The sequence below is a fragment of the Stenella coeruleoalba genome (genome assembly GCF_951394435.1).
Source record: "Stenella coeruleoalba genome assembly, chromosome: 10".
Taxonomy (NCBI): Eukaryota; Metazoa; Chordata; class Mammalia; order Artiodactyla; family Delphinidae; genus Stenella; species Stenella coeruleoalba.
Window position 1 is genome coordinate 2,055,188 of NC_137156.1, and position 14,244 is coordinate 2,069,431.

General features: G+C 41.3%; 1 protein-coding gene across 7 annotated transcripts in view; it reads left to right on the plus strand.

Moving 5' to 3' along the window:
- The window catches only part of RIPK1 (receptor interacting serine/threonine kinase 1), a 41,810-nt gene extending 28,573 nt beyond the window's left edge, over positions 1–13,237 (plus strand). For 5 of the 7 annotated variants that reach the window (XM_079935666.1, XM_079935663.1, XM_079935664.1 and 2 more), the window contains 5 exons: positions 2,269–2,345; positions 6,049–6,139; positions 7,020–7,583; positions 8,803–8,955; positions 10,599–13,235. In XM_079935666.1, the coding sequence (XP_079791792.1) occupies positions 2,269–2,345; positions 6,049–6,139; positions 7,020–7,583; positions 8,803–8,955; positions 10,599–10,885 (1,172 nt within the window). In that variant the 3' untranslated portion in view covers positions 10,886–13,235. Of the gene's footprint in view, positions 1–2,268; positions 2,346–6,048; positions 6,140–7,019; positions 7,584–8,802; positions 8,956–10,598 lie in introns of all 7 variants that reach the window. The other 2 variants (XM_079935662.1, XM_079935668.1) reach the window with 2 other exon arrangements.
- Positions 13,238–14,244: the final 1,007 nt, after the last annotated feature.

Consider the following 14,244-nt stretch of genomic DNA (forward strand, 5'->3'; position numbering starts at 1 on the left):
GACATAAGTTCTTGAAATTGGATGGACTGATTTCTCCCACTTTTTTCTTCATTTAAAAAGTTATTTTAACTTTAGTTCCTGTCTTTCCATATAAAATTTAGAAAAATCTTGTCTATGTCTAAAAAAAAGAATCTTACTGGGATTTTGATAGGAATTGTGTTAAACCTGTGTATCCATTTGGGGAGAATTGACATCTTTACTATATTGAGTCTTCTAATCCATGAACACAATATGTCTCTCCATTTATTTAGATTGTCTTTGATTTCATTATCAGTGTTGTATAGTTTTCAACATACAAGTCCTATATATCTATTTCCTTTTTTTTTTTTAGCAATTATAAGTAGGTTGTATTTTTAACTTAGGTGTCCATTTGTTCATTGCTAGAATATAGAAGTAGAGTTGATTTTTTATATGTTAATCTTATATCCTGTGACCTTGTTGAACTCACTAACTGGTTCTAGGAGTTTTTTTGGAGATTTTTTTAGATTTTCATGTCATTTCCAAACAGGGACATTTTCATTTCTTTCTTTCTGATCTGTTTAGTTTTTATTTCCTTTTCTTGCTTTATTGCACTGGCTAGAATTTCCATTCATTTTTATTGTTCTGTCTTCCATTTCACTGACTTTCCTCTTTCTCCTCCATTTTGCTGTAGAGTTCATCCACTGAGCTTTTTATTTGCCTTATTTTATTTTTCAGTTCTAAAATTTCACTGAAATTTCTTTCATATCTTCTGTTTCTTTGTTGATGTTTTCTATTTTTTCATTTGTTTCAAGCATGTTCATAATTGCTTCTCGAAGCATTTTTATCATGGCTGTTTAAAAATCTTCGATGTGTAATCCTAATGTCTCTGTCATCTTGATGTTGGCATCTGTTAGTTGTCTTTTGTCATTCAGTTTGTGACCTTACTGGGTCTTAGTATGATGAATGATTTTTCTATTGAAACTTGTACACTCTCTTACTATGAAGCCTTCTGTTTTTAACTGGCCTCTTCTGACATGGCTTTGATAAAGAAAGGGTGACTGCCACCTTGTTAGCACCAGGTGAAAGGAAGTCAGTTTCCCCACTTGGCCCTGTTGACACCTGAAGTGGGAGGCTTTTCGTTACTACTGGTCAGGGGTGAGGGTTTCAGTGGAGTCCACATGGTCTCCATAGACACTGCAATGGAGGTAAAGTCCCGACTCACCCAAGGCCTCTTCTGATAGTTCCCCATCGGGATAGGGAAGGAGCATCTTATTACTGCAAGGTGAGGATGCAAGTTCAGTCTACCCTTGTTGTCCACTGACACCACAGGAGTAGAGGGGCTATTACCACCTGACTGGAAGGAAAGTTCTGGCCTCCTGTTTGGCCTTCTCTGACATCACCCTGGTGGGGTGTTGGAGCACCCTGTCAGTGTCTTCTGGGGTCGGGAGTCTCAACTCCCCACTCAGTCTTTGCTGGTGGGGGTGGGGGATGGAGTCATGATTTTTCTATGGCATTTGGCTGGAGAGTGGTTATGGACTAAGCACTCTGCCTTGCTAGGCTGCCCCTTGCTTAGCCCTCTGGCCAGAAAGAACAGGTTTTTTGTTTTTTGTTTTTTTTTAAGAACAGGCTTTTGTTGGGCTTTTTTGTTGGGTTGCTAGCTTCTTCAGGTCCAAGTCTGAGATCTGTGCAGCAAAAGAAAAAAAAAAAAAAAAATCCAGTAAGCTCACTGCCATATCTTTCCTCAGATCCCAAAGTCCCTAGCTAGTCTGACTTTGTCTCTCCTCCTTTCAGTCTCCTTATGTTTGTTTTATATATAATATAACATATAGGGGTTCTTGTCATACTTAGTGGGAGAAATAAGGAAAAGTATGTCTATTCCATCTTCCCAAAAATGGAAATTACATTTTTCTTTTAAGGCCAACAGCTCTAACTTTATACCAGATCCTTATTCTGAGTGTTGCACCCTATAGTAACTCAGATGCCAAAGGGACAGAAACAAGGAGTCCACCCATCTTTTTTCATTTGGAAATTAACTCGTATTAGGTAGGGCTTTGTGCTGCAGCCAGAGAAACTGTCTATTATTAGGCAGGAGTCCTGGGTTTCCAGTGATATCCTATCCTTCGTTCTGTCTGTGTAATAGTCTTGTTAGTCTCTTTATGAAAGTCAGTGATTTGGCATTTAAGTTTATATTTCCCTGCTTTGCCCACAGATTACGGTAAGTAATTCAAAGATAATAGATTGGTAATATTTTAATTTTATTCTAGAAAATACTTAAGAAATTTAAAGTACTATTTTTTTTATATATAGGCATTGAAGAGAAATTTAGGCCTTTTTATTTAAATCAATTAGAAGAACATGTAGAAGAGGATGTGAAGAGTTTAAAGGTAGGTAACATAGCAGCTGCTCAAAATGCTAACATATTGAAGCATATATATTGTCAGTCATGAAAACCAAAGCATTATACTTTATTACTGAGATTTGAGGTAAGCTAGCTTGGTAACCACAAAAAACAAAATAGGCAGTTTTATGCAGATATCATCAAGTTAGCATACCGGACCCGTTCCTCTGTCAAAACTAATGAAATGAGAGAAAAATATATCTACCAATATGAAAACAAAAGCACAACATTACTGGAACAGGATGGAAAGTACCATAGGTGGGTCAGTCATTTTGAGGAATTCTTGAAAGATAAAAAGCCAACAGAATTATTTATATCTGTTGAGACATAAAACAGGAAAAAAGTTTTAAAAGGCTGCCCCAAACATGATAATCAAGAAGTCACAGAGGAAGACGTCTCGGGTCAGCGTGTAGAAGAAGTGGGTGGTCACACGGGACGTTGGTAGGCGTCGTCATTTGGGAGCCATGGTTGTGTCAGTTTTAAAAGTTGGCTCCTCCCTGCTCACGTCTTGTGCCAAAGCAGCAGATGGAAGCAGCATGTGCCCAGGGCTGAAGCAGTGAGTTTGGTGCCTGAGATCAGAGAGGTATGTCAGAGACTGTTGCCAACTAACCAACCAAGAGGAACAGAGACCTCCCCTCCTCACACACTCAGGAAACAAGCTGTTAGCTGTTATCTTAAGTCTTACAGCAACGTGCTGCTATAATCGTGAAAGGGAGACTGCAGTAGATAAAACAGGCAGGCAGACAGAGATTTTAAGATATACACACACACACACACAGTCAGATGGTCAAGAATTGCCAGGCTGGCCATCATCAAAAAATCTACAAACAATGAATGCTGGAGAGGGTGTGGAGAAAAGGGAAGAACCCTCTTGCACTGCTGGTGGGAATGTAAATTGATACAGCCACTGTGGAGAACAGTACGGAGGTTCCTTAAAAAACTGAAAACAGAACTACCATACAACCCAGCAATCCCACTCCTGGGCATAGACCCTGAGAAAACCATAATTCAAAAAGAGTCATGTACCAAAATGTTCATTGCAGCTCTATTTACAATAGCCAGGACATGGAAGCAACCTAAGTGTCCATCAACAGATGAGTGGATAAAGATGATGTGGCGCATATATACAATGGAATATCACTCAGCCATAAAAAAGGAATGAAATAGTGCCTTTTGTAGAGATGTGGATAGACCTAGGGACAGAGTGAAGTAAGTCAGAAAGAGAAAAACAAATACTGTATAATATCGCTTATATGTGGAATCTAGAAAAATGGTACAGATGAACCTAGTTCCAGGATAGGAATAGAGATGTAGACGTAGAGAACAGACATGTGGACACGGGGTGGGAAGGGGAGGGTGGGATGAATTGGGAGATCTGGATTGACGTATATACACTACCATGTGTAAAATAGACAGCTAGTAGGAACCTGCTGTATAGCACAGGAAGCTCAGCTTGGTGCTCTGCGACGACCTCGATGGTTGGGATGGGGGGTGGGAGGGAGGTCCAAGAGGGAGGGGATATAGGTGTACATATAGCTGATTCACTTCGTTGTACAGCAGAAACTAACACAACATTGTAAAGCAGTTATACTCCAATTAAAGAAAAAAACAAAATTAAAATAACATAAAAATGCCTATGTGTTAAGTAAAAAGCAACATACAAAATGCTACAAACTGTACACATAGTTAATATCCTGTGTCATTCTCCCCTAAATCACTCATATGTTGATTCTGTGTATTTTTGATCATCTACCTACGCAGCAGGCACTCTGTTAAGACCATAGTGCAAATATGACCAGGGGAAAAAACTTGTAGGAAATACAAAACGTTAATTTTTTCACTTGAGTAGGTTTCTATTTAAAGATAATCCTATACATTTTCTATATCTTTTATAATGAGTATTATTATTTTTATAAGGGAAGAAGTTTTTTTTTAATTGTAGTAAAATATACATAACATAAAATTTACCGTCTTAACCAGTTTTTAAGTATACAATTCAGTGGCATTACGTATACTCACAATGTTGTACCACCACGACCAGTATCCATTTCCATTTGTATCATCCCAAACAGAAGCTCTGTATCCCAAGCAACAGCTCCCCATTCCTTCCTCTCCCCAGCCCCTGGTAAGCTCTATTCTAATTTCTGTCTCTATGAATGTGACTATTCTAGGCGCCTCATAGACGTGGGATCATACAATTTGTCTTTTGTGTCTAGCATATTTCACCTAGCGTAATGTTTTCAAGGTTCATCCATTTTGTAGCGTGTATCAGAACTTCGTTCCTTTTTAAGGCTGAATAATATTCCATTGTACGTATACGTCACATTTTGATTATTCATTCATCTTTGATGGATACTTGAGTTGTTTCCACCTTTTGTCTATAATGAATAATGCTGCTATGAACATTGGTATACAAGTGTCTTTCTGAGTCTTCGCTTTTAATTATTTGGGGTATATACCTACGTGTGGAATTGCTGGATTGTATGATAATTATACATTAAACATTTGAGGAACCATCAAACTGTTTTCCATAATATCTACACCATTTTATATTCCCACCATCAACTTACAAGGGTTCCAATTTCTCTACCTTCTCACTAACACTTTTCATTTTCTGGGTTTTGTTTTGTTTTGATAATAGCCATTGTAATGAATGGCAGTTTTGATTTGCATTTCTCTTTGAGTAATGATGTTGAGCATCTTTTCATGTGCTTCTTGGCCATCTGTATGTCTTCTTTGGAGAAATATCTATTCAAGTCCTTTGCCTGTTTTTGAACTGGGTTGCTTCTTTTTTGTTGTTGAATTATAGGAATTCTTTATATAATCTGGATATTCATCCCTTATATTTATGTGATTTACAAAAATTTTTCCCTACTCTGTGGGTTGTCTGTTCTCTCTCTTGATAGTGTCCTTTGATGTACAGAAGGTTTTAATTTTGATGTAGTCCAGTTACCTATTTTGTTGCCTGTGCTTTTGGTGTTATATCCAAGAAATCATTGTCAAATCAATGTCATGAAGCTTTTCTCCTATGTTTTCTTCTTATATAATTTTAGCTCTTAAGCTTAGGTCTTTGATCCATTTGAGGTAATTTTTATATATGTTTGTGTATGTTGAAAGGTAAGGATCTAACTTAATTCTTTCACATGTAGATACCAGTGTTCCCCCACTGAATGGTCGTGGCCCTCTTGTCAAAAATCAATTGGCCAGGGACTTCCCTGGCGGTCCAGTGGTTAAGACTTGGTGTTTCCACTGCAGGGGGCAGGGGTTCCATCTCTGGTTGGGGATCCCGCATGCTGTACGGCAAAAGTAAATAAATAAATAATAAAAAATAAAAATAAAAAATCAATTGGCCATATATGCAAGGGTTTATTTCTGGGTTCATTATATTCCATTGGTCTGTATGTCTTTCCTTAGGCCAATACCACACTGTTTTGATTACTGTAGCTATGTAGTGAGTTTTGAAATCAGGAAGTGTGAGCTCTCCAACTTTGTTCTTTTTTAAGATTGTTTTGGCTATTTAGGGAAAAAAGTTTATTTTCTTAAAGAAGTATTTACTGCTTGTAAGAGCTATGTGAAATTTCTACCTTCTGAAAAATTCGTTCTTCCTTACAACAATTTTCTGGAATTTTTTGGCCAACCCAGTATTTTCTGCTGCTTACTAAAGTATGTCTTTATGTTCTTAATTCTAGAAAGAGTATCTGGGCCAAAATGAAATTGTAAAGAGAATGAAGTCTCTCCAAATTGGTTGCATAGCAGTGTCTCCAAGCAGGTCAAATTCAGGTAACTTATACTGTGATTGAAAATCTATTTATTCACTTATTTGTTTGTTCATTCACTCACTGTACTGTCTAAAAGGCTATTTACAACTATATGAGAAACAGAAGAAGCGATAAAATGTAACAGCTGGCTTAAAGGACTTTCTAATATATTCGGAGTTAAGGTACATATATTTGAAATATTAGGTAACAACATGTTCACCAAAATCATAAAGTATCCTGAACACAAGAGGCCTAATATATCTGATAGGGAGGAAGTGACAGCTCAGGAAAAAGACGGGAACCTATGTGGGAGCAAAGTCCTTGAGAAGGTCAGGGATGACTGGGTCCAGAGTACATGCAGAGAGGTTGGCCTCAGATTCAAGCAGGGATACTTTTTTCATTTAATAGAAGGGAAAGCAGAGTATAGGATATGGAAGCCACTTATCAGCTGTCTGTTCTGAGGCACATCACCTGACTTCTTGTAAGCCCCGTCCATCATTGTAGTAATAAGTGTTCCTACTCTTATAGGACTTTTAAAGAACAAAAGAATCCACGGAAGTGCTTAGCTCAGAACTGCTGCCATTCTTATTTTCCAGCCCTGCGTCACAACAAGGGGACACGTTCTCTGCTCCAACACAAGTCCTTTTCTTCCTTGGTCACTCCTACAACAGCCACTTTTCTGCTGCTTGGTTGTAGCTTCTCTCGTGCTCTCACACTGCCAGGCAGGGACGGCTGCTTATTACCTGTGTAACTCACAGGAGGAAAAGCACCTGGTAAACGCTTTTTCTTTGTTCTCAGAGTTTTCAGTGTGTTACTCCAAGGTACAGATTCACGACTGTGCTCAGGTTTTTACTCTTAACGTTTCATGAAACTCTTTCTGACGCTGATTCATTTGTTTTCAGCCACAGAACAGCCCAGTTCGCTGCACAGTTCACGGGGATTTGGGCTGGGTCCTGTGGAGGACTCCTGGTTCGCTCCCTCCCCAGAGCAGCAGGAGGAGGACCTCCTGCTGCACAGTAAACTCCAGGAGGAGGCCAACTACCATCTTTATGGCAGCCGCATGGACAGGCATACGGAAGAGCAGCCCAGACAGAATGTGGCTGACAGGAGACAGGAAGAGAGGAGACGGCGGGTCTCCCATGACCCTTTTGCACAGCAGAGACCTTATGAGAATGCTCAGAACCCAGGGCTGAAAGGCCTTGCTTATTCCGGTGCAACCAATCATGGTAGTGCGGTACAGCAACCAGCAGGGCTAACCAGCCAGCCCCAGTTACCACACTGGAGAAATGGATTGTGTACATCACTCGGTTTTGGAGCAAGACCAGTGGATCTGAGAACCGCAGGTCCAGGAGTTTGGGATGGGCCAAATCCAGGCCACATGCCAAGCCTGTATAAAACTCCAGTGCCTGAGACCAACCTACTGGGAAACACACCCACCATTCCATTCAGCTCCTTCCCATCAAGAGGTAAACAGGCCTTTCAGTCACACTGTTCTATTTTGTAACCTTTCCTGAAAGTAAAGCAGCCATTAGCTCTGTTGTAGACTATAAGTGAACAAAGGACAAGCTGTTTGGGGTCTTCAGCCACCAGACACACCTTGCCTTCTCGGAATAAGTCTCCATCAGACCACCTGGCCTAGGCTCTTGGTTTGGGTAGAAGTCAGTGCAGCTGCCCACAAGTGTCAGGCCACAGGTCTTTGCATCTAGTAGGCATCTTCCACTCTAACCCGAATCTCAGTAGCTCCTCTATGTCTGATCTCTGATGTAAGTGAAGGTATCTGCTTGTATTCTTCCGCTTGCTTGCTGTTTTCTGAAGGTAAGAAATAAATCTTGGATATTTTCACTTTTTATCTCATATAGGCCAAGGACTACCACTGGTGATGAAAACCACGTTGTTGGGCAACCATCACCACCATCCACCTCCAGAACTCTTTCTTCTTCCCAAACTGAAACTGTACCCATCAGACAATAACTCCCCATTCTCCTTCCTCCCAGCCCCTGGCAACCAGCCTTCTACTTTCTGTCTCTATGAATTTGATGGCTCTAGGGACCTCATATAAGTGGAATCATATGGTGTTTGTCCTTCTGTGACTGGGTTATTCACTGAGCACAATGTCGTCAAGGTCCACCCATGTTACAGCCTGTGTCAGAATTTCCTTCTTTTCTAAGGCTGAATAGTATTCCATTGTATGGATGGACCACATTTTGTTTATCCATTCATCCGCTGTTGGACACTTGGGTGCCTTCCACTTTTTGGCAATTATGAATAATGCTATGAACATGGGTGTATAAATATCTGATTGAGACCCTGCTTTCAGTTCATTGGGGTATATACCCGGTAGAATTGCTGGATTGTATGGTAATTCTATTTTTAATTTTTTGAGGAACCACCATACTGGTTACCACAGTGGCTGTACCATTTTATATTTCCACCAGCAGTGCATACGGGTTCCAATTGCTCCACAACTTTGCCAACACTTATTATTTTCTATACTTTTGATAGTTGCCATCCTAATGGATGTGAGATGATTCAGCCACCTTTTAAAGAAGAAAATTTCAAAGGGTGGCATAGGATAAATAATTTAACTTAAGCATTTGGAGTAAAACCCTGCCCCTTTACCACATAGTACTTTTTTCTCTTGCTTTCAGTCTAGATGTACTTACCTGTGTGTTTCTCTCTAATCAGATGAGTCTTTAAAATATGGCATATACAACTGTTCTGGCGTTCAGATTGGAAACAATAATTTTATGGAGATTGGCGGAATGAGTCCATTGGTACTGGACAGCACGTACATGAACTTGAAAGAAGACCCAGCTTCTAAGTACCGAGATATCTTTGGTAAGATGCCCTTGAAGGACCCATCTATAGTAACCTTGAACTGTCTTATCTAATATTTCACTAATTATTCTCTGTGAAAGTGCCCTATCTTTCCTCTCTAAAATAGCTCTGTAATTTCCATGTAATTGCTTTGTAACTTATTTATGTTTACTCTGGAGATAATTAGAATATCTAATTCATGGATTTGCTGTGAAAGTTAAACGAGTCAATATGAATAAAGAGCTTAGTACACTGCCTGGCACATTATAAGATATACAAGTGTTAAACACACCATCATCATCATCGCATCAGTATTAGTACCTAGACCTAGCAGCAGTAGCTCCCTCAGGTCCTCGTCCAAAGGGATTCTGTAAAAGGTAGAAGACTATGCCCTCAGCTGCACATGCATAATAAAATAAGAGGGCTTTCTCTTGTGGCGTTCCACCATGCAGCCTCATAACATTAATCCCAAAACGCAACCTGGGAAAAGCAGTCACGAGGCCAAAGCAATGTGATTTAAGAACCCAGCTTTCTAATTGACCCTAGGATGGGCAGTTTTTTTAAATCAAGGGCCAGGTAGTAAATGTTCTAGGCTTCACTGGTCCTGAGGTCTCTGTTGCAGCTACTCAGCTAACACTGTAGTACAGCAGCAGCCACAGACAGTATGTACACGAATGGGCGTCGCTGTGTTCTAATAAAACGGTTTACAAAACAAGCAGCGGGCTGGATTTGGCCCGTGGGCCATAGTTTGACAATCCCCGGTCTAAGCCATTTGAAGGCTAGTCTTTAAAATCTAGAGCCGAAGTTCCTAATTTTGGGGGTGACAGGGGTACCTTTGAGAATCTGATGAAACCCAGCGTCCCTCTCCTGGCGAAGCGTTGACGGAATTTTGGACGCCTGGCGTCCAGTGGTGATGGCAGAAGCTGCGCTGTGGGGAGTTGGGGAAAATGAGGTATCTTTTTTCTCATATTCAGCTTACTGAGGTTGGACGAGGATCAAGAAATTGGGTTTGTTTGTGGTGTTTTGGTGGTTTTATACTTTTATTTTGCTTCATTTTATTATTTTTACGAAGGCCTGAGAGGAAGGAACAAGTAGAAAGAGAGAGGTTATGGCTGTAGGAGGAAAGAGGACAGCACTTGGGGTAGGGGAGGGATAAGTCCAAAAATACCTCATCCATTAAAAGACAAGGGAAGGCAGTGTAATGAAACCAGTTCGCAGCCGGTGGTCTCAGTTTCCTTGATTAAGTAAGAGGAAAGCAAACTGTTGGGTGAAGGGTATCCTGAGTTGAATGACCTTAACTCTGGCCAGATGTAAGTGGAAAATGCCCAAAAGGAACAAAAATGGTGTCTTCCCCCTTTACATCAGGAATGTGTGACATAAACAAGGGCTGTGGCTCAGGTTGTACACAACAGCCTAGTAACCAGAGGGGTTTCGCTCTCTAAGCCTCGGGCTGTGCCTCAGACCTGCACCTCCCGGGGCGGGGGAAGAGGTTCCTCCACATGGGCTGGCAGACAGGTAAAGTATCAACCGATGAGCCCACAACCATAGCATGAAGAAGGTATCTTTTTCACCGTCTCCTGGGACTCTTCACTTTATACAGGTCTTTGAAGCTAGACGTTCAAATGGCCATAGCTTGATGCCTTCTTCTCTTTTCTATTTGGCAGATAATACCACTAGTCTGACTGATAAACACCTGGACCCAGTCAGAGAAAATCTGGGCAGGCAGTGGAAAGACTGTGCCCGTAAGCTGGGCTTCTCCCAATCTCAGATTGATGAAATTGACCATGACTATGAGCGAGATGGACTAAAAGAAAAGGTTTACCAGATGCTCCAAAAGTGGCTGATGAGGGAAGGCAGCAAGGGGGCCACCGTGGGAAAGCTGGCCTTTGCGCTCTACCAGTGTTCCAGGCTAGACCTGCTGAGCCACCTGACACACAGCAGCCAGAACTAAGCCCGCAGGGGCTCCTGCAGCAGGAGGCCCTCTCCTCACGAGGTGAGCGACCCACCGAAAGCCTGCTGCCTCAGAAGGTTCAGAATTCTTTCCTCACTGATGCGGGTTCTGTGCGTAAAAACCATTTCCTGCCTTTCATAGCTGGAGGATGGGAAAAGAAATCTACAGCAAACAACCCACTGCACAGGAAGACCTATTCATGGCCAAGGTCCAATCAAAACAGAAGCCTAATAGCGTTTTGAAAGGGAGAGAGATTCAAGGGAGATCATTTTCTTTCAGATTATTCCGTAACCTTCAGTGATGCTGTTCATTCAGTTTCTTGACGTTTTGCTTGAGCAAGGAAAAAAAAATTAATATTTTAGAATATAAACTAAATCAGCTTTCTAATTCTGCACTGTCTTCTCTACATAGGCTCCTGTTGTAGCCGAAGCACTGTAAAATGCTGCATTCTCGTCAAATGGGATTTTTTTCTATCACAACCACAGTTCATTCCAAAATTATAGGGTCTCTTAACTTCAGGATCAAATTCTGTGTCAGTCACTACAGGCTTCAGGAGTTATATGCTATCTTCACTCTGTAAATTAACGGAAGCGATTTTAAGGAGTACAGACAAGGGGGGAAAAATAGAGAACAAAAACAGGAGACTTTCCCAGGCTCTCATTGCACAGAATTGCTACTAATTCTGACGAGTACAAAGGTTCTTTCCTAGCATTCTGACACTTCAGGTACTTTTCCAACCTGCGTGCCCTGGAGACGGAGCAGGTGTGCTGGGAGTACTGATCGCTTCACCCCTGGCTACGGCTGGAGCCTCAGGGCAGATCAGTGTTGAGCAGCTTCCTCAGTTTATCCCAGGATACTGTAGAAATAATTTCATTTTTTCCTGTGAGCTAGGCTGTAAAAGGACAGGTTCCGAGTCTGCTAGCTGTGCCTGTAGCACTCAACCTTTCAAAGCCCGCCTGGAACCAAGAAGGAGTGAAGGCACTCGAGGGCTAGGAGACTGACGTGACCAGGCCACCCAGCATCACCGCCCGCCCTTTGCTCGGCAGAGCAGGTGTGCCACTGTGCTCAGCCCTCCCGGGAGGGAGGCACACAGGGTGCGGTAAGGCCATCTGGCTGCCAGAACAGATCCTAGTGTTTGGTGGGTTCATAACAGTACTGTTGGTTCTGATTCTAAATCTCCTCCAGTCAGTGGTACTGTAAAGCAGAATTTCTTCACCTTGGCACTATTGGCATCTAGGGCCACGTAGCTCTTTGTTGTGGAGGGCTGTCCCGTGCATCGTAGGGCATTTGGAAGCAACCCTGGCCTCTCCCTGTGAGATGCCAATAGTGCTTTTCTCCCCCTCCTCCCATCTCTAGTTGTGACAAACAGCAATGTCTCTGGACGTTTCCAGATGTTCCCTGGAGGGGCAAAACTGCCCTAGTTGAAGACAGCACTGCTATAAAGTAGTGAACCTGTTTTCCTATCCACACATATCCAGGCTCACTACTTGGTTGCCACACAGCATTGGATCACATGGCCCAAAAGGAAAACTGGAGGGGCAGACAGTCCCAGGCTTGCTGGAGGGGGCTGGATGATTTCTTTTCTAAATGCATCCCTTGTGCCTCTCTTCTAAATTCCAAAGAGGTTGCATGATCAATGTTCAGAGGCAAAAAGCGTAAGATATCTTTAATGGACTTTTTAAAATAAAATTTTGTACCTCAAATGTAAGCCATGTGTTTGTATAAATGAAACAGCTTGAGATTCTCCACTGTGACTTTACCACATGGGTTGGCATTTCCTTTTCACCCCTGCTATTGGCAGGAGAGAGGAAGCTGCTGATAGAAGAGGAGCTTCTTGACATTGCATTTTGACTTTCAAGATGAAAAACGCACTGATCCGAGAGCCTGCGGCACTGCCGTCCTTCACACCTGGCTCAGAGGCCCTTCCTTCAGCCTCCACGCTCTAAAAACTGGGCTGAAAAGGGCCAAATTTATACCTGAGGAGTTTCAATACAAGGCCCAAGCACCACAAAAACACTGGTCTTGGGCAGAAACCAATTAAATGAGACGACATAGACTACAACTTGAGAAATAAGACTATCCATCTTGGCTCCGAAAAAGGTATTCAGACCCTAAGGTTGACACTGCTAAATAAGACCCGCTTCCAGGTCACGCATCATGCTAAGGAGAGTCTCCACTTGATGCTATGGTCATGACCTTTGCTTTGGGTCCATAATATGAAGTTAGATCTTCAGCAACAAGGAGTTATTTCTCACAAAACATTTTAAATAGTATTTTGATGTACATTTTAATGTGTGGTGTTTATTTTTTTCTAATTACAGTAGTCATGTAAATAAAAATAGGTATTTATATGGTCAAGGTTTTAGAAGCATCTGATTACAAGGAAATCACTGAAGGATTAGTTCTATGGTATAATCCAGGTACAGGGTTCTGAAATCAAGCAGGCTTAAATTCCCCTCTGCCGCTCTGGCTGTGTACCTGGGGCCTGCTTCCTAACTTCTCTTAGCCTCAGTTTCCTCATCTATAAATAGGGCAATAGTACATAAGGTTGATGTGAGGATTAAAAGAATGCATCACAAGGTGCCTGGCACAAAAATAGTAGTTATTTTTTAAATTAATTTTTATTGGAGTATAGTTGATTTACAATGTTGTGTTAGTTTCAGGTGTGCAGCAAAGTGAATCAGTTATACATATACATACATCCACTCTTTTTAAGATTCTTTTCCCATATAGGCCATTATAGAGTATTGAGTAGAGTTCCCTGTGCTGTACAGCAGGTCCTTATTAGTCATCTGTTTTACATATAGTAGTGTATATATGTCAATCCCAATCTCCCGATTTATCCTTCCCCCCATTTTCCCCCAGTAACCATAAGATTGTTTTCTACATCTGTGACTCTAACAAATAGTAGTTATTTTTTAAACTGCACAGTAGTGTTATATACACAGAGCTACTTCTCAAGTGTGTACTTAAAAATTGTTACACCAATAGGCTAAACCTCAGCACTACCATTTTTGCTGACCAGTAGGATAACTGGTGTTAAAATTGTACAATTATTTTTAACCCTGATATTTCTGACAAGAGATCCCAATCAACATTTCAGGAAAACATAAGAAAATGTCGACCCCACCCAAGATTCTGAACGTCAAACAATAGTAGCTGGAATATTACATATTTCTCTTTCTTTCTATGCAGGAAATTGATGTGATAGCTTTATGTTGAAAGAACATAAATATTTTAGCATAACCCATATTTAAGCCAAACCTGCCTTTACTGCTCAAGAAACTCCAATGGGCCAGTGAGGACACTGCAGGTAACAGAACTTTGCATGGCTGTAACACGTAGAAGCACTGTGCCTA